The sequence below is a fragment of the Leopardus geoffroyi genome, chromosome B2 (assembly GCF_018350155.1).
Source record: "Leopardus geoffroyi isolate Oge1 chromosome B2, O.geoffroyi_Oge1_pat1.0, whole genome shotgun sequence".
In the NCBI taxonomy this organism is placed as follows: domain Eukaryota; kingdom Metazoa; phylum Chordata; class Mammalia; order Carnivora; family Felidae; genus Leopardus; species Leopardus geoffroyi.
The window spans coordinates 44570359-44588677 of record NC_059332.1 but is presented as its reverse complement, the minus strand read 5'-3'; the positions used below and the strand labels follow the sequence as shown (position 1 = coordinate 44588677).

The 18319-nt window shown below is 39.4% G+C and overlaps 1 protein-coding gene across 2 annotated transcripts in view; it reads left to right on the top strand.

The window, feature by feature from the left end:
- Window positions 1-18319, top strand: part of LOC123608461 (24-hydroxycholesterol 7-alpha-hydroxylase) — a 95336-nt gene that overhangs the window by 43625 nt on the left and 33392 nt on the right. For both annotated transcript variants that reach the window (XM_045498452.1, XM_045498451.1), the window contains exon 8: window positions 17388-17521. In XM_045498452.1, the coding sequence (XP_045354408.1) occupies window positions 17388-17521 (134 nt within the window). The remainder of the gene's footprint in view (window positions 1-17387; window positions 17522-18319) is intronic.

Sequence of the window (18319 nt, the reverse complement as noted above, 5' to 3'; positions counted from 1 at the left end):
AGAGAAAATTTACTCAGAAACAACCAATAATGTTTTTTTATTCCCTTGTGTTCTGATTTAGCAGCAATCCTGACTGGGGATGCATGGTCACTGACATTGTCCAAGTGGCCAGATGCTCTATTACATGGTGACGTTGACTCATGTGGCTACACTCACCATACACTGGTCAGAAAAGGTTCTGTCTCTGCCCCTAATTATAAACAAGTATAAAAATTAGCAGTGTGATAAATGAAGTTCAGAACCTGTGGTGATGTTCTAGGCAAAATCCATATTGTTTGTATTATTACAAATAGTTCGTTGGTTTTACTTCATTGCATTTAAACATTTTTATTTATTCTTGAAACCCCATCTGTACACTTCTTAGCTATATTATAATATGTGTACAATTTCCCTCCACTTGAGTATGTCTCCATACTATCTTGCCAACCAACAACAACATTCTTGGAGGACTCCATCATGACATATTAAAGACCCAAGTCCCTCCAGCTAACTGAAGAAGCTCACTCTCATTACCCTTCTGCAACCTGCCAGGGCCCAATGGCTGATAGCCAAAGTTGTGTCTGTGATAGATTCTTGGCCCTTTGTTGCCCAAAATATTGAGAAAAAAAGGTCAAGTAGCAGAACCGAGGTCACTTCAATGGAGTCATGAGCAGAGGTAAGTTATTTAATTAAAAAAGTTTTTTTCTCCACTTCCACTGGTTGCTTGAGAATATGTACTTAATATAGAGGTTTTGGAGGCTGTAACTTATCATACAGAAAATTTCTTGCATAGCCTTGTTTTCCTTTGCTAGTCCAACTTTTTAAATACTAGAATGGCAGGCTCCATGCTCAGTATGGAGCCTGCTTAGGATTCTCTCTCTCTCTCTCTCTCTGCCCCTCTCCCCTGATCACATTCTCTCTCTAAAAGTTCTTTACAAAATTAAATAAATAAATACTGGAATGGACCCAGCAAACATTCAGTTATGCTGGAATTTCTCACAAACTACTTGTCATTCATCAACCTTGAAGAACATACATAGATTACCTAAGAAAGTGTTTATTAATGCAGGATATTCCATCTAGAACTGTTCTAGTCCACTCTGAATATATAATTTTGTTATCCTCTTTTTCCTTTGACCTTAAAGACCAAGATGGTGTCACTTTAGAACTCAAAACTTGTTACTTTCCAATCCACTAACTTAGCTGTAAAGATCAGGGTGAAACTTGAACATAAGATTTTTGGCCCATGATAGATTTCCCAGGTGGATACATTTCCTCCTACATTTTCTGCCTCTAATACCTGATTGCATATCTTCTGGTGCTCTAAATCAGGAGATTTTGTGTGAAATCACTCTCTCTTTTATTGCCTAGCTTCAACAGGCTGAAAGAGATAGCTATAGATCATTTGATATCCTGTTCAAATTTACAAGCTTGGAGATAGGTCCCACTCAGGCGCTTCTCATTTTATTAAGTGTTTCATATCTCACTTGGTGGGCGCTGTTCATCCGCTTTACTTATCCTCTACATTTTTCATTCTGACAAAGTTCTTTTTTCCGTGTGTTCTGTTAGAGAATTATTCAGGCATTTGGATGATCTTCCTTTCCCTTTAGAAAACACTGAGGTAAAGTCCTTAAGATTGGGTTGACATCTCTCCAGAGAACACCATCTAAAAATTCATAATCATTATGTAGAGTTTTTAAATAAAGGGCATTTCTAGGTCAAAATATATTTAACATTTTATAATCTACCTACTGTTGTCTTGTGTACTTAATCTCTCTCTCTTTTATTTATTATCCATTAGACTATGTCCTTTATGCCTTGAAAAAGATACTGTAATTATAAAGCAGGCTTCATTTTATATTCCAGTAAGTAGGGAAACTGATAACCTCTTTGCAATATATGAAAGAAATATTTCTGAAAATAACACAAAATACTGTTTTTTTTTTTTTCAGAGGAGAATCTTGTATAGTTGACTTGGTATAGTGACCTTAAGCTTTTCTCAAAATGATAGAATGGGATTTGGGATATTTTTATATGTGCATGTAATGGAAGAAAGGGTGGGGAGCATCAGTCCCTTAGTTATCAACTCCTGATCTTACATTCGCTAATAATAACCTGTTCTAAGCAACATTGCATTCATTCGTTGGTATCTTTCTCAAGCCATTGTCATCACTGCCTCTTTTTAACATACCCAGGCTATGGTTATGAATGTCGAACTGAAGCCACTGAGCAGAGGCTACTTCCAAAAGATTATTGCTTATAATATTTCAACAGACGTCAAGCAGAGTACCGTGCACCGGTCATTGATCCCAGAGGAGGACTCTAAATGCTTCTGCAGCTTGGTATCAGAATCTTTAGGAAAAACACAAAGCAGTAAAGCACTGGATGGAACACACTCCACTTACATACAGAAGAGACCGAGCAGTGGGTCTCTCCCTAGCTTACCCCTCTTGTGCCTCAGTGGAAGGAACCGGGGCCCTCTCCCCTTGGAAGACAGATAAAACAGTGGGGGCGGCCAGATGTCAGATGGTGCACATGCTTTAAGCAGAGACAAAGGAACTTTCACTGTGCCTGCCGCAAGGAAAGATACTCCCACCCGAGGTGATAAGACCAGCCCAGGCTGTATGGGCTCTTTATTCTTGGTAAGGAGTAATCCAAGCCCAAGGCCCATTCTTACACAGCTGAGTTGGAGTCCAAGGACCGGGCGCATGAGACCGACTTTCCCAATGATAGGAACGTGCCTCTTTGATAATAAAATTTTATCCTAGATCCTTCAGATGCCAAAAAGTCATGTCTACTGCTAGAAAAGTCACAAGAACCAGACCTGGAAGGTCTGAAATGACTGAGGGGTTTGGAAAAAGCTGGTGGCTAGAAGGGGTGAGTGAAGCCATGGTTTGCCAGCCTCCAGCGACAACCCCTGAAGCCCCTAGTGCCCATATTCACAGAATCTGTGGACAATCTCTCAGCTTCGTCTTTGCTTTCCCATCTGTATCCACTTTTCTCATCTGTATTCACTGCCAGTGCCTTAAACTGCTTTTTTTTTAAGCCTTCCTATTCATTTTATATCTGTCCTTCCTGTTCATTTAACTGGCATTTGTCTTGCATAAAGAAATTGGGTTAGGACATGACCTATATAGAGGAATTAATAACATTTTATAAAAATATACTTTAAACAAAACAACCTAAATAAAGAAAAAAAAGCACACATGTTCCTGGACAGAAGGGTTTAATATCATGAAAATGCCAACCCTTTTCAAGTTAATATATATTTAATCAATTTTAATGAGAATTCCAATGGATTTGGAGCGGGGTAACTAAATGACTTAAATATGTTTTGAAGAACAAGTGGAAATAAAAATAACAATTACTGGAAATATAAATTAGTAAGGCCAGTTTTGTCCTACCTCATTTTAAAACTTATTTATAAAGCCGCTATAACAAAAGAGGACACAGTTGGGATACAATTGATTGGCATAACCCTTCTTTGTTTACCTTTTGCCAACAAAAAAGCAAATCCACAATCTTTTCTTTCAAGACTAAAAAAAATATAGGAAAAGGATCATTTTAAAAATTCTCTTTCACATTCTTGAAGCAAAAGTTTTTAAACCATCAACGTTTGCAGTGAATTAATATTCTAGAAACCCGCAGTCCTTGGAGACACTATACCTATAAAGAATTTATAGAAAACAGCAGTGAACTAAAAGCCCTTAACTTTGTAGGCTACTATGTACTTCATAGTCTTTCATCTACCATCACCTCACTCTTGAATTTTCTGCCAATTTACAATCTTTTCTCACAAAGTTTTGTCTCACAGAACATGTATAATAAGGCACATGTGTAATGTACATGGACAGTCATGAAGTTAATATTTTGTAAGGAAAAAAGACCCAAAGACTATATCTTTTTTCTTTATTAAAGAAATATTGGAGAGAGAACACAGAATACCTACTTTTTAAATCATGTTTTTGAAGGATTTCAACACAATAAGCTTATAGTTTGCTTGATATGTTATAGTTGCTTGTTATGTTTGAAATACAAGCTTTGTATTTTCAAAAAGGGTCCAGATATCTTATCTTTTGCATATATTTTCTCACCTCAGGAGCTTCCCTGAGTGGACCTCCTTCTCTCAGCCTGTTCCTCATATTCCAGGGGCTTCTGTGAGATACCTGAATGAGGCAACAGGATATAACTCAGTTCCAGGGATCTCTTCTACTCTTTCTTTAATTAACTCATTATCTTTTTCTGATCTTTTTGCTTCGTGTGCGTGCGTGCGTGCGTGCGTGTGTGTGGAAAATCATATTTACTTCCTAATTATTTTAGGTGCCCAATAAGCTCCCATTCTATATCTTCAGACGCCATAAATCCAGAGTCACCCCCTACTACATGGATAAGGATCTGATCCTTCTCCAAGAGGGAGGAGAAAGAGACAAGAAGATAGGAAAGGAAAAGGGGAGGGGGAAGGACTAGAGACCAGAAGAGTGTCATCTATGGTGAGATGGATTCTTAAACAGCTCAGCTCTCTGACACAGGGGAACCCTTGATTTATCCCCCAGGTCCCCCTGCCTAGTGACCTCTCTCCATCACCCTCTCCCTTCTGAAAAGTAAAACAGCCTTTCCCTTTCTCAACATACTCTTTTGAATCTCCTTTATTCCTTTCACATCTGCTCTAGAAATTCATTTGGACTTGATTTTTTTCCGTATAAAGACATTTGGCTGTGGTGTGCTCTGTGCCCACTGATACCAGTGGCGCCCAGTCTTGTGGCTCATACTACCTGAGAAGGTCCAGCCCCAAACATAATCCACCACATTCGGGAAAAGCTGGGTCTTACTGTGCAGAATAATGAAGCACCTCATAATTTGCAGCTTGCTTAAACAACTTTACTCTGCAACCTTCTTTACTCATTAATTCTTTCATTTCTTCTTTCTGTCCTTGATACTCTTTGTTTCTCAGTTCTGGTCTACTCCTGTTCTAGGCCTTTCTCTCTCTCACTGTCTCTCAGTCCTCAGGAATAGAGGAAGGTACCTATTTGGAGAAGGGAAAAGTCATTGGAATCTTTATCCAAAACTGAAAATTAATTTTCCCTTCCAATAATGAAAGCTCAGTTTCACAACACTTCCTTTTAAGTTTAAAAGGATAAGTGTAGAAAGGGATTGCTTTCCCCATTGGGAGACAGGCCAACAAAGAAATCTTCATCACACTAAAAATTTCCAGAAATCTGTACTAGCACATTCTTACCGCTGATAATTGTTATACGGTCATCTGACATATAAAACCTGTTATGAATAATAGTAACTATTTCAGGACATTTTATCCACTCTTACTCTCTCTATTTGAGATGTACAAACTTTCCCCAGTGAATATAAGTTTCTCTTGGGAAGAAAACAGCAATTTTGTAAATATTAGAAAATATTTCTGGAATAAATCAGAGGTGTAATTTTTAAAAATTGAGTTTTTGAACACTGTTTATCCTATTGACGTTTTTAAAATTCCTGAAGTAGGGGCGCCTGGGTGGCGCAGTCGGTTAAGCGTCCGACTTCAGCCAGGTCACGATCTCGCGGTCCGTGAGTTCGAGCCCCGCATCAGGCTCTGGGCTGATGGCTCAGAGCCTGGAGCCTGTTTCCGATTCTGTGTCTCCCTCTCTCTCTGCCCCTCCCCCGTTCATGCTCTGTGTCTCTCTGTCCCAAAAATAAATAAACGTTGAAAAAAAAATTTAAAAAAAATAAAAAATAAAAAAAAAATAAAATTCCTGAAGTGAAGGCATGGATGTAAGATAGTTTTTCTCCACTTTGGAATATTGTAAATTATTGATTAGTTCTCTTTAGCTTTGTCTCTGTTCTCTAAAAAACTGATTTTTTTTTCAGGAGCTTATCTAGAAGTCCCTGGTTGAGAAAACTCATTTCCTACCCTTATTTTTTTTTTTATCAGTAATTGATGTCATTGCTTTATTATTTTTGAGTAGAAGTTTTAGAAATGCTGTATTTTTTTCAAAGCTGTAACGCTAGCTTTTATTACTTAATTTTTTGTTTTTAAGAAAATTATGATGAAGTTTGGGAAGCAAATTTCTTGATCAGATTTTGGTGGGAATCATTGCTCAAGGTTATGAGATCAGTTTCTTTATTTTGCAGCCTAGACCTCATGTATTTTTATCCCAGCCCCACCCTCCTTCATGTGTACTGTGACCTTTTGCACACACCTTAGCTCCAAATATCTTAAACAAGCTGCTCTATGAATATGAAAAGACAACATTTGTAAAGGATCTCCCAGCATAGAAAAGCAAACAGAACTAAGAATCCATGCTTTCGAAAGTATAGAAAGAAGTAGTGGGATGAGTAGCGATGCACTCTTTAAATTGCTGTGGAAGTTTATGTTTGCTTTTCGTCATCTTTCCATACGTCCCTGGGCAGTAGATACACCTGCTTTTCATTGTGGAGAAGCATGGAGCCCCCTCAGTCTTCAACCCCATTTTGCAGTCCCACTGTCTGAATCAGACTCCTCAGAATTATGGCTCAGAAGGTCTGAAGGACTTAGCACATGCCTACTCTACCCCTCCTTTTCTGGATTATTTCCTCCAAGTTGTTAGTTAAATCTTTACGTAATATTATTCCCGAGCTATAGAAGCAGGGTGTTTATATTTTCTGTACTTATTTACTTACTGTTTTGGGGGTGTGTGTGCACGTGCGCACATGCGTGGATGCTTGCGTGTGTGTCTAAGTAAGGAGAAGGGGCTTGAAATATTAAGGAACAGAGGAGCCACATCTCAAAGAATAACTTACTTTCGTGATTCTATTTGAGTCATGTTCCTTTTTATAAGCCCAAGAAATCAGGGTTTTATGATTAATTTTGGAATTTAAGTTGCTTTTCTTTCTGCCTGGGTGAGTCCGACTCATCCCTCCAGGCTTAGCTGAAACTCCAGCCATAGGAAAGAGGGGACGAACACCCTTGCCACCTAAGTCCTCTCTTGGGAAGCTGATATCATAGTCATTTATATACAGATATTACTTTGTGTCCTTGTGTCCAAAATCCTTTAGGGAGACTAGTGACTGTGTCTTTCTCATTCCTTCCTTCTCGTTCTCCTCTAGGGGAAGCGGTGGGTCAAGGTAAGCCAGGGCAAGGGCTTTCTGGGTGGGTATCGGTTTTGAAGACAGCTCTGACACGTCCAAGGTTGTCTCCGGGGACACATTATCTCTGAGGCTTGATAGCTGGCAGGTACTTATGAGGAATAAATGAAGTGGTCCAAAGTATTTGTGACATTAGATGATCAGTAATTAGTATTATTCTCTTCCTATCTCTTTAACAGCCTCTAGGCTTGGCCTGGCGTAGAACAAATATGAAGCAAATTTATCTTGAGTGAATTAATGGCTAAAGTAATGGAATTCTAATCTATGACACATACTTAAGCAGATATGATTCACTGTGCGATAACATGCTTGCCATTGTGCCTATGGAATCCCCAAACCATATATATTTTAGAAATGGTTTACTGTTTCTGAATGCAAAATCATCCTTTCTGTTATTTGGTTTCAAATGGCCTAAGATGTGGTGTGACCTTTATTGCATGTATGCCAAGAACTTAAACAGATGGTTTCCGAATTTTATCCCAAATCGCCCATAACTTCCCTGGTTGTCTTCTGTACTGGTCTCAGTCCCCATTAGGCTCTAGCTCTTTTGATAATTGCCTTGGCATTCTTCCAGTGGAGTCTTCTATTTTTAGAGTCAAAATGCTGGAAGAACAAACCACAGATGTGCATTGAAATATGCAGAGCATGGGTACAGAGCCATTTCTGAGAGTTATAATAAGAAAAGTCTTTAACCTAAAGATGTTGTTTGAAAACTTAGCATATTTCCTTTTCTTTTCCTTTGTCTAGTCCCAGAATACTACCTTGTTTGTCCAGCATCACACTGGGATTTGAGAAACTAAAGATATCTAATCAAAATATCTATTTTCTGAGAGTACTCTACATTTCTCATACGTTTTTGTTTAAAAAGTTATTAAAGAAGACAATATCAGTCATAAAAACAAACCTTATTTAACACCTCATGAAATGGACAGTCTCCTTTTGGAGAACTGCAAAATGGGCTGGAAGGCAGGAAGGTTTTATAGGATAAAGAATAAAGAACAAGGAAGAGACAAATAGAAAATATTGGTTAGGGCCAAACAGTCATCCTTCTCTAGGGTGAAAAGAAACAAGGAAATAATAAGTACAGAGTTCAGACCTGGCTTGGCATTTGGGCATTGGCAGACGGTATACTGTTTTTCTGATCAAGTGGAGCATTTACGATGTGAAAGTTATCTAAGTCACTGATGTAGCCCGCTGAGCAGAGATGGCTCCATCTTGGGCCTCGAAAGTTCTTTCAACAGCTTGTATATCACATTAGATTTTAAGTATTTTGAACTCAAAACAAACTTTTGTTTCTGTGTGATATAATACAAAACATTTGTATGCTTTATCTTTTTTAATGTTTAAAATTTTTTTTTAATATTTACTTATTTTTGAGACTGAAAGACAGAGCATGAGCGGGGGTAGGGGCAGAGAGAGAGGGAGAGAGAGAATCCCAAGCAAGCTCTTTGCTGTCAACATGGAGCCCAAGGCAGGGCTAGATCCCACAAACCATGAGATCATGACCTGAGCTGAGATCAGGAGTAGGAATGTTCAACTGACCGAGCCATCCAGGCACCCTAATTTTGCGGTTTACAGTTCACTTAGTTTAATAAGGTTACTTAATTTAAAGGTTTTTATTTATGCATTGTTTTATTTGATTTAAAAAAATTTTTTAAGTTTATTTGAGAGAGAGAATGTGCGCATAGGCACACACGCATGAGTGGGGGAGGGGCAGAGAGCGAGGGAGAGAGAATCCCAAGCATGGTCTCCCCACTGTTAGCACAGAGCTCAGTGTGGGGCTCGAATTCATCAACTGTGAGATCATGACCTTAGCTGAAATCGTGAGTCAGACACTTACCCAACTGAGCCACTCAGGCTCCCCTTATTATTTTTATTTTAAAGGAGCTCAGAACACTTCACTATTCCTTGAATCCAAACATTTTAGGCCAGAATTATGCCTGTCTTATTATAGGTGGGTCACTTTGGAGTCATGCAAATCTGATTTTAAATACAAACCCTCGTCCTTGGTAGTCATCTATCCTCAATTAAGTAGAAAAAATATTTTTCTGTATCCTGTAGCTGCAGTAATGTAAAATACAAAAAGAAAAAAAGAAAAAGAAAAAGAGGGATTGTTTGTCCAATGTAGATTCTCTAAATAGATTTTTTTTTCAACGTTTATTTATTTTTGGGACAGAGAGAGACAGAGCATGAACGGGGGAGGGGCAGAGAGAGAGGGAGACACAGAATCGGAAACAGGCTCCAGGCTCTGAGCCATCAGCCCAGAGCCCGACGCGGGGCTCGAACTCACGGACCGCGAGATCGTGACCTGGCAGAAGTCGGACGCTTAACCGACTGCGCCACCCAGGTGCCCCTCTAAATAGATTTTTAAAGAGAAAACATTTTTTTTTTAAAAGAAGATTTAAAATCTGAATTGTAGGTCACTGCGAATTTATTTGTAACATCCATTTGCCAGGGGCCATCTTGGTTTTCAAGATAAAAGTGAAATTGGTTGGAACCCCATCCCGGTGTTCTAGGAATCCTTGGAGGGAGGAATGAGGGAGATGGCAGAGGTGGAAGCTTGTTTATCTTGTAGTTTTCGCTTGACTCATGGTTCTTGCATTTGCTGATTTCTCAATTTACATTCTGTCTTCCCTTCTGCATGTTTTGCCTCTTTTTGGTATTGCGTTGCCTCACTGGACATCGCCCAGATCTTTATTTCCCTGAGTGTACACTTAAGGTTATTTCTTAGCAAACTTTGCAAACCATTAAAAATAAGGAACAAGGAAAGAGAAAATGATGTTGCAGCCAGAAACAACTTAAAATTGAATACTTGACATAAAGTTGAATATTCTTCTGTTCTTACAAGTCTTATCTGCCATTACCCTGAAGAATTTGCCTGGGCTTCCTATCAGGTAATCAGTCACCTGCCAGGTAGCTGGGTCCCTTCTGTTCTCTCAGATCTTCAGCCTTGTCTTACTTACCTTGAAGGCTCCAGCAATTCCAGTGCCTTCTTCCTGTGCAGAGCCACAGACTCTCCCTTTGTTTGGCCAAGGACATTCAGGCTTTGTCCCACAGGGCTTCATCTTTTAACGCATGCCATTCGTCAGCGATTTAGTTTTCTTTCCTCCTTTCTTCGTTTTCTTTCTTCTCTTCTTTTTTCCTCCTCCCACCCTTCTTCCTCCCTCCCTTCCTCCCTTCCTTCCCATCTTCCTTCCTTTCTTTCCTCAAATACACTTTAAAAGAATTTTGGATCCCCTCATTTTTAATTTGATGTGTAAAATTTATTATGCTGCATTTCAGTAATTTCAAAGGACACTACTCCTGGTATATTGCCTGCATGATTTTAGTCTGTTTAAAATATTTAAATATCAAAAGTTGTAGATTTAGTTCATTCAGTTATGGAAAATGGCTGCCTTATAACCTAATTGTCAAAGCCAGTGCTTATTATCAAACTCATCAGCCAATCCAGCTTGTTTTCTAATGGGAAAGATCTGTCCTATTTTTTTCAATTCAATTCAAATAAATGTGTCATATGTGTGCTGCTCTGATGCTCCCCTCACTTTTGAATTCTAATTTTAAGATAGACACATGGACAAACATGGAAACAGCTATCTGGTTTGTGTGCAAGGGCTAGTGGAGAAATGGACGAGATAAGACCTGTCTTTGGGCGCCTGAGTGGCTCGGTCGGTTAAGCGGCCGACTTCGGCTCAGGTCGTGATCTTGCGGTCTGTGAGTTTGAGCCCCACGTCGGGCTCTGTGCTGACAGCTCAGAGCCTGGAGCCTGCTTCGGATTCTGTCTCCCTCTCTCTCTGCCCTTCCCCTGCTCGCACTCTGTTTCTCTCTCTCTCTCTCTCTCAAAAATAAATAAACATTTAAAAAAAGAAAGAAGGCCTGTCTGCTTTTAATATTTCTTTTCTGTGTCTGCTTTACTTTGCTTTCAAGGGCTCCTTCTTTAGGTACAACGTGTTCTGTACTTGCCCTTTTGTTTGGCACTCAAGAGATTTTTATACTGCAGGGAAAATGTACCAGTGTGAATATCAAGATGACCGAGAGGCAAACTTTTACAAAGTGAGGAAAAGTTGATTGTGTTAGGAGATAGGGAAAGAGAACTGAGCCACAGTTTTTCCTTAGACAGACCCATTTTAGAAGAAAATAAATATGGAAGTACCAGAAAATTGGTTTCCTCAACATTATTGTGTCCACGTGCCCTCTGTTGATGAATGTGATTTGGAGACAATTATACGACAGTATCTTTTAAACAAAAACCATTCTTTTCCTAAGAGATTATATTTTCCATGCGTATAGACACATATTACAGGATTATTCAGATGCCGTGCTAGCCATTGTCCACTTGACTTGGTTATATAAACGATCCGTGTAATAAAGGTCACACAGAATTGATGGTACTTGTAAAATTCCAATGCTGGCATAAAATCTAGACTTCTGAGCAATAGGAGGTACAGTGAGGAGCAAACAAGCAGCTTGTTCCCTTGATGCTTCTTAGTCAGGAATTAGCAAGCTTTTTCTGTATAATACCATAGAGTAAATTGTTTTAGGCTTTATGGAACAGAAGGTCTCTGTCACCACTGTTCAACTCTGCTGTTGTAATGTGAAAACATCCCTAGGCAATAAATAACAAACGAGTTTTGCTGTGTTCCAATAAAACTTTATTTGCAAAAACAGATGGTAAGCTGGATTTAGCCTACTGGCCATAGTTTGCCAACCCGTGTCCTTGACTATGGCCTTATATAAGAGAGAAGAAGAGTAGGACCCAAAGTCAATGATATCCAGAAGCCACTTTGGCAGTCTGATTCTGATGAAGACGGCACCTTTGTAGCTGTAAAAATGATATAATTTTGAGCCAGTTCTGAAATCCTGGCCAATTAAAACTTCAGTCGGAGTTATTTCATTTTAGGGTTCGTAGTAAGAAATAAAACCCCTTTGCTGTCTTGTACTTTCATGTGAATAAAAACGAGTGACTTTGGTGTTGATACAGTTGACCCTTGAACAACACTGGCCTGAACTATACATGAAGTTTTTGAATAAATATATGAGACAATATTGACATAGATACTGACAGATGATTCATTTCATAAACAGATGATATAAATTTATGGTATCATATATATAGTACAATATTGTAAATGTATTCTTGCTTCCTTATGCTTTTCTTACTAGCATTCTCTTTTCTCTAGTTTACTTTATTCTAAGAATACAGTATATTATATATAAAACATAAAATGTGTGCTATTGTTTGTGTTACTATTAAGGCTTCTGGTCAATACTAGGCTATTAGTAGTTCAATTGTTGGCAAGTCAAAAGTTATAGGTGGATTTTTGACTGGAGTTTGAGGGGGGTGGTCAGCACCCCTAACCCCTGCATTGTTGAAGGGTCAGCTGTGCATCTGCTCAGAACTTCTGATATAAATCTTATTTTTTCCCACTTAGTATGTTTCCCTCCATTGTCTTAAAGAGATAATTTTACAACTGGTGATAGAAACTGTTTGAAACCCAGATTATTTAATAACATTCAAGAATTTCTTCTACTTCTTTCAGTCCAGCACAGTGGTTCTTAGAGTATGTTTGCTGGGCCAGCAGGCATCAATAATAGCACCTGAGAATTTACCAGAAATGCAGATGCTTGGGCCCTACTTCAGACTTACTGAATCAGAAACTTGGAGGGTAGGGCCTTGTGATCTGTGTTCTAACAAGCCCCCAGGTGATGCTGAGGCATGCTTAATGTTTGAGAACCACTGGTCTAGCATATACCAAGTTTTCAGTTAATTCTTTTTTTTAATGTTTACTTATTTATATTTGAGAGAGAGAGAGAGAGACAGCGAGCAGGGGAGGGGCAGAGAGAGAGAGGGAGACAGAATCCCAAGCAGGCTCTACATTGTTGGTGCAGAGCCCGATGCAGGGCTTGAACTCACAAACTGTGAGATCATGGCCTAGACCAAAACCAAGAGTTGGACGCTCCACTGACTGAGCCACCCAGGTGCCCCTCAAGATGCCTTTTAGATGTGCAAGCAGTGCCATCAAGAAGCCAGTTGGATAAAAATAAGATGGCGTACAGGAAGGTGATCAAAGGCAGATGATAAAATTCACCAGCCCACTGATGATATTTTATAGAAAAGTATTTGTTTGAAAACCACAGAAAAAGAATCTAGTTAGGGAAGAGAGGAAGGCCCAGAACCGAAACCTGGACTCTCCTGGGGCACATTCAGAGGTTGGATAAAGGAGCCACCTGTCACTAGCTCGGGCTTCAGCTGGTGTGGGCAGTCTGGGACTGCAATGAGGACCCCTGATCTTGTCACTTCCTACACTGAACTCTGTTCCAGCCAGCTGAATTCCTATTATGTGAACATGCCCTTTACTTTGGTGTATCTAATTCTTTGTTCTGATTTTACTTCTTCTGAGGAGCCTCTCTGACATCCCCTTCACACCTGCCCCTCCCCACCCACCCCAGTGTGGTCACTGTCACCACTGTGCCCCATAGCTGTGCCCCATAACACATTGCACATTTTGATGTGGTAATAGTTCTATGCCTTTTCTTTCTTTCTTTTTTTTTTTTTCAACGTTTATTTTATTTTTGGGACAGAGAGAGACAGAGCATGAACGGGGGAGGGGCAGAGAGAGAGGGAGACACAGAATCGGAAACAGGCTCCAGGTTCTGAGCCATCAGCCCAGAGCCTGACGCGGGGCTCGAACTCACGGACCGCGAGATTGTGACTTGGCTGAAGTCGGACGCTTAACCGACTGCGCCACCCAGGCTCCCCAGTTCTATGCCTTTTCTATCAGACTATGTACCTTGAGAACCAAGGTTCTTCTGTTCATGTTCATCCTCAGCACTTGGACACTGCTAAGAGGTTCTCAGTAAATATCTGTTGGGTGAATGGTTGGAAGAATTCCGCAGACCTGGTGTCCAATTAGTATTGGATATGCTTTCAAACTGTAATCTCCCAACTAAGGTGTCAGGGAAAAGAATCACTTTACTAGCTATGGAGCAAAATCAATCAGGAAGGTGTGGTTTCTAAAGAGTTATTACTAAATTTTCACTAATAATGATGGTAACAATAATAAATACCACCTTATATTGAACGCTTACCTCACGTTAGACACCGTGCTAAGTTTGTGTGCCATTTATAAACTCATCAGTTAGAACCTCAGAATTCCTCATTTCAACACTGTCTGGGCAAAGCACTTACCCTTCCTTTTTTCAGTTTTAGAATTTGTTGTCTTTTTAAGTGTAGTATCTTTAAACCTTCAATTTCTTGTTTCCCCTGCAGTGCTTGGTTAGCGCTTTGCTCTCCACTAAATGCCAAATAAATATTTGCTCACTTGATTTAGTAGTGATAGCTCTTGCATAGGCAATGATCTCAGCCATTTTTTTTTCAAATAAAAAATTTCTGATTCTGACCGTGGATTCTCTAAATTAACTTTTTTTCTGAATTAGCTTAGAAAGTCCAGGGATAGTTCAGGGAAAGTAAGAAGAAGTAAAATTTTTGGTCCATGGCATATCAAGATAGTTTTCTGATGGTAATAATTCCTTTGGTTCCCAGTAACTACTTGTAGAAGATTTGACCACATGCATGATGAGACATTTGATATGTGCTGGTAATGCTGAGACAAATGAAAACCAGGGTTTGTTTGTTTGTTGAAGGATTATCTCAGAGAGTATCCATAGCCAGTATATAGCTACTTATCTTTTGTGTCCTGGTTAAATAGCTATTGATGCTGCTGGTGTAGATAATGGGAGTTTTTAAAAGTTTGGGAATGTTAGCGTAAATAGCTGTTTCTCCTGTGGGATTTCTCAAAACCTGTAATACGCTGAGGTGTTCAGTAAATCACCAAGAGTATGCTAACATTTCCTGTTAATTTGGTTGGCCATAAAACGTTTTTTTTCTTCTTTGAACTTTGGACATCTTGCAAATGCTTCATAGAACACAATTGGGAAAACTGTGATATTTAGGTTGTGAAGATGCAGAAAGCATACCTATTATTTTCCCATCCCTGTTATGGAAAAGCAAGAGCAAAAGTTTTGTGAGACAATGTCCGTGAAGGTTAAACAAATGGCCCCTAAGGTCACTGGTCTCTTTTTAAATATTAGGTTACTTAGGTCTGAGCAAATGAGCAGAAGGTCTTAGTAAAGAACAGTGCTGTGTATCATTACTTCATTGTTGGAAAGTTCATCCTTTCTTGGCCCAAGAGAGGAAGCCCCCAGATTCTCGAGTCTTCACATTTTCTAGAATGGTGTCATGGATCATCTGTAATGGCCTCAGGAGATTTCTCACTGTTCCATCACATTTATACCACCTTCCGGACCCATTACACCCATTGCCATTTTCCGAACATACCCGTGCTTTGTATAGTCTTCCTTTTGCTTTTCCTCTTTCCTTTGCCTGGACTGTTCATTCATCCATCTCCTCATGTTGAAGTTGGACCTTTGTTAATTCAGCAGTTATTTACTAACGTCTACTCTTTGCAAGGAACTCATTATAATCATAGTTGTAGACAAAGATACTCAAAATATTTTGCTTTTCTTTTAGTTAGACGTGAGCCTCCCTCCTTTTTTTTTTTTTAAATGTTTATTTATTTCTGAGACAGAGAGAGACAGAGCATGAATGGCGGGAGGGCAGAGAGAGAGGGAGACACAGAATCCGAAGCAGGCTTCAAGCTCTGAGCTGTCAGCACAGAGCCCGACACAGGGCTCAAGCTCACAAACTGTGAGATCATGACCTGAGCTGAAGTCGGTCGCTCATCTGACTGAGCCACCCAGGGGCCCCTGAACCTCCCTGCTTTTATATTAGAATAAAATACCAGAATATTTTACACATCACAGAACAGTTTCCTTACTTGCATGGTGTACCAGTTAACTATAGGCTTATCTTTTACCTCCTAGTAGACTAAATGCATTGCAAGAATGTCTTTTAAAAAAAAAAAAAACTTTTTAAAATGTTTATTTATCTTTGAGAGAGAGACAGAGTACAAGTGGGGAGAGAGCAGAGAGAGAGACATAGAATCTGAACCAGGCTCCAGGCTCTGAGCTGTCAGTACAGAGCCATCTGAGGGACTTGAACTCATGAACCGTGAGATCATGACCTGAGCCGAAGTCAGACGCTTAACTGACTGAGCCACCCAGGTGCCCCACAAGAATGTCTTAATTATTGTACCCTAGTAGAGCCTAACTCAACTCCTTGCCCTTACTTGGTGCTCAAGAATCTGTCAAGTTGAATGGAATGTATAGATGTCCCTATGGGTATTAGTAGAACTATAGCTTAGAAAGCCTGGTTTCAGATTTGCTTCTAAGAAATTACAGATGTACTGACAGGTCAGATTTCCCAGGTAGCACCCACCTATAACTGTCCTGCAGGATGGGTTTACTTTAGAACCAGATTCGTCGAGGATCTAAGACACGGCTGGAGACTCTTATCCATGCATTGCCACTACAGTTGGGAAGCAAATGTGCAACTTGGCTTAATCAAACTGACAGTGTTTTTTTACTTTTATTAACCAATACTGTCAAAACAAATTGAAAGCTGGGTTGTTTCAAGTAATTTTCAGAATGCAAACATTTTATTTGAAATACCACTAATTAAAATGTCTAAGTGGACTGAAAGGGCCCAGCTATATTTTGGGTCATGGAAAGATTGACCCCAATCCTTTTTCAGATACCTTCAATCTAAACATAAACTAAGGTCTGCACATTACATTAGGAATGTTTGGTGCACCTATGTTTAGAGGGAGAGCTCATCATTCCAGATGTAATACATGTTCCTCATTGTCCCTTTCCTCATGTCCTTTTTGGACCTTCTGAAATGTATGATTGAAAAATCAAAAGCAAAACCAAAAATGAATCAGCAGGGAAGAGGCAGAAATAGCAAGCCAGGTGGCTTCTCCGATCTTTTACTTTATGCTTTTGAAGCCAATCTTCTATTGCTGTTTCCTTAAGTGGAAGGAATATTTAGACAAGAAAGAAAGAAAGAAAGGAGTGAAAATGGAACACCTTTCCGACGGGTACCATCTTAATCATTTGACAGCCATAGGAAGATGAAGCCCAAGGTTGGATCCCAGTCCATCACCTTGAAAGAATCGACAACGGTTTAATTTTTTAGGCTGCACTCGCTCTTGGTAGAAGGAAAATGATAAAAAGAGGCAATGTGTTACTAAACATGGTATGCAAAAAGTAATAGCAATGCGAACACTTGTTGTCCAAGGCAGCGTCTAACCTGTATTAATAAGCTCCCGTGAAATCACTCTCTGGCCTCTTTAGGTCGGTCTTTTAAACAAATTTTGAAATTCTCTCTACAGGTAAAGATAAGATAAAAGTATCTGAGGATGACTTGAAGAAACTCCCACTGATCAGATGGTGTATTTTGGAAACCCTTCGTTTAAGAGCCCCTGGTATCATTACTAGAAAAGTGATGAAGCCTGTTCAAATTTTGGTGAGCTTTGGTTTGGTTTTAAAATAGTCAACCTTTGAAGGAAAAAAGGTACATATTTTGCCATATATCATTAGATAATTCCTCAAGTTCCATTAAGGAAACAGGTTACGGATGAGAGTTGTGCCGTAACATTTTTATTAATGTGAATATTTATCTGTTGGCAACTATTTTAGCTAAAACGTAACCCTTCGATGATCATTTTGGCTGTGTGATTCCACATCAGAATTAATATGATCCTATTTAGGTCAAGCAGGTGGATTAGATAGTCTGCTGAACCAATGGGCAAGTAATCTTGAGCAATGGGTTCAGGAATTGAGGGTATGAGGAAAGTTCCTTTGGGTAACTGGAAGGTAGTTTCAGACTACAGACAACAGCCAGGGAAACAGCGGGAAAGCTGTGGATGATAGCAACTGATATTAGCAGTCAGCAGCTGAGTGAGGCAGAGAGGTCCTTCCTATGAGCAAAGTAGGAGAAAATTTGCAAGTGCTCCATGGCAGCTATGTTCCTGTGGCTGACTTTTAATTCCGTATTTGGCAAATCAGTCAGGCAGAACAAAAAATTTTTTTTTTTCAGAATGACTTGACAGGGCCTGCATTATCCAGATAGATCACATTTACTCAGCTCTCACCTCTTGTTAGCTTTTTAATAATACAGTTTGATACAGTTTTTAGTAGTGGAAAACAAAAGAGACCAAAAAAAAAAAATCAAAATTTTATAAAAGTTGCAGCTACACCCAAAGGAGACATAGTTTATTTAACTGGTCTTACATACATTACAGCATTTAGTTTTAGTGGGATT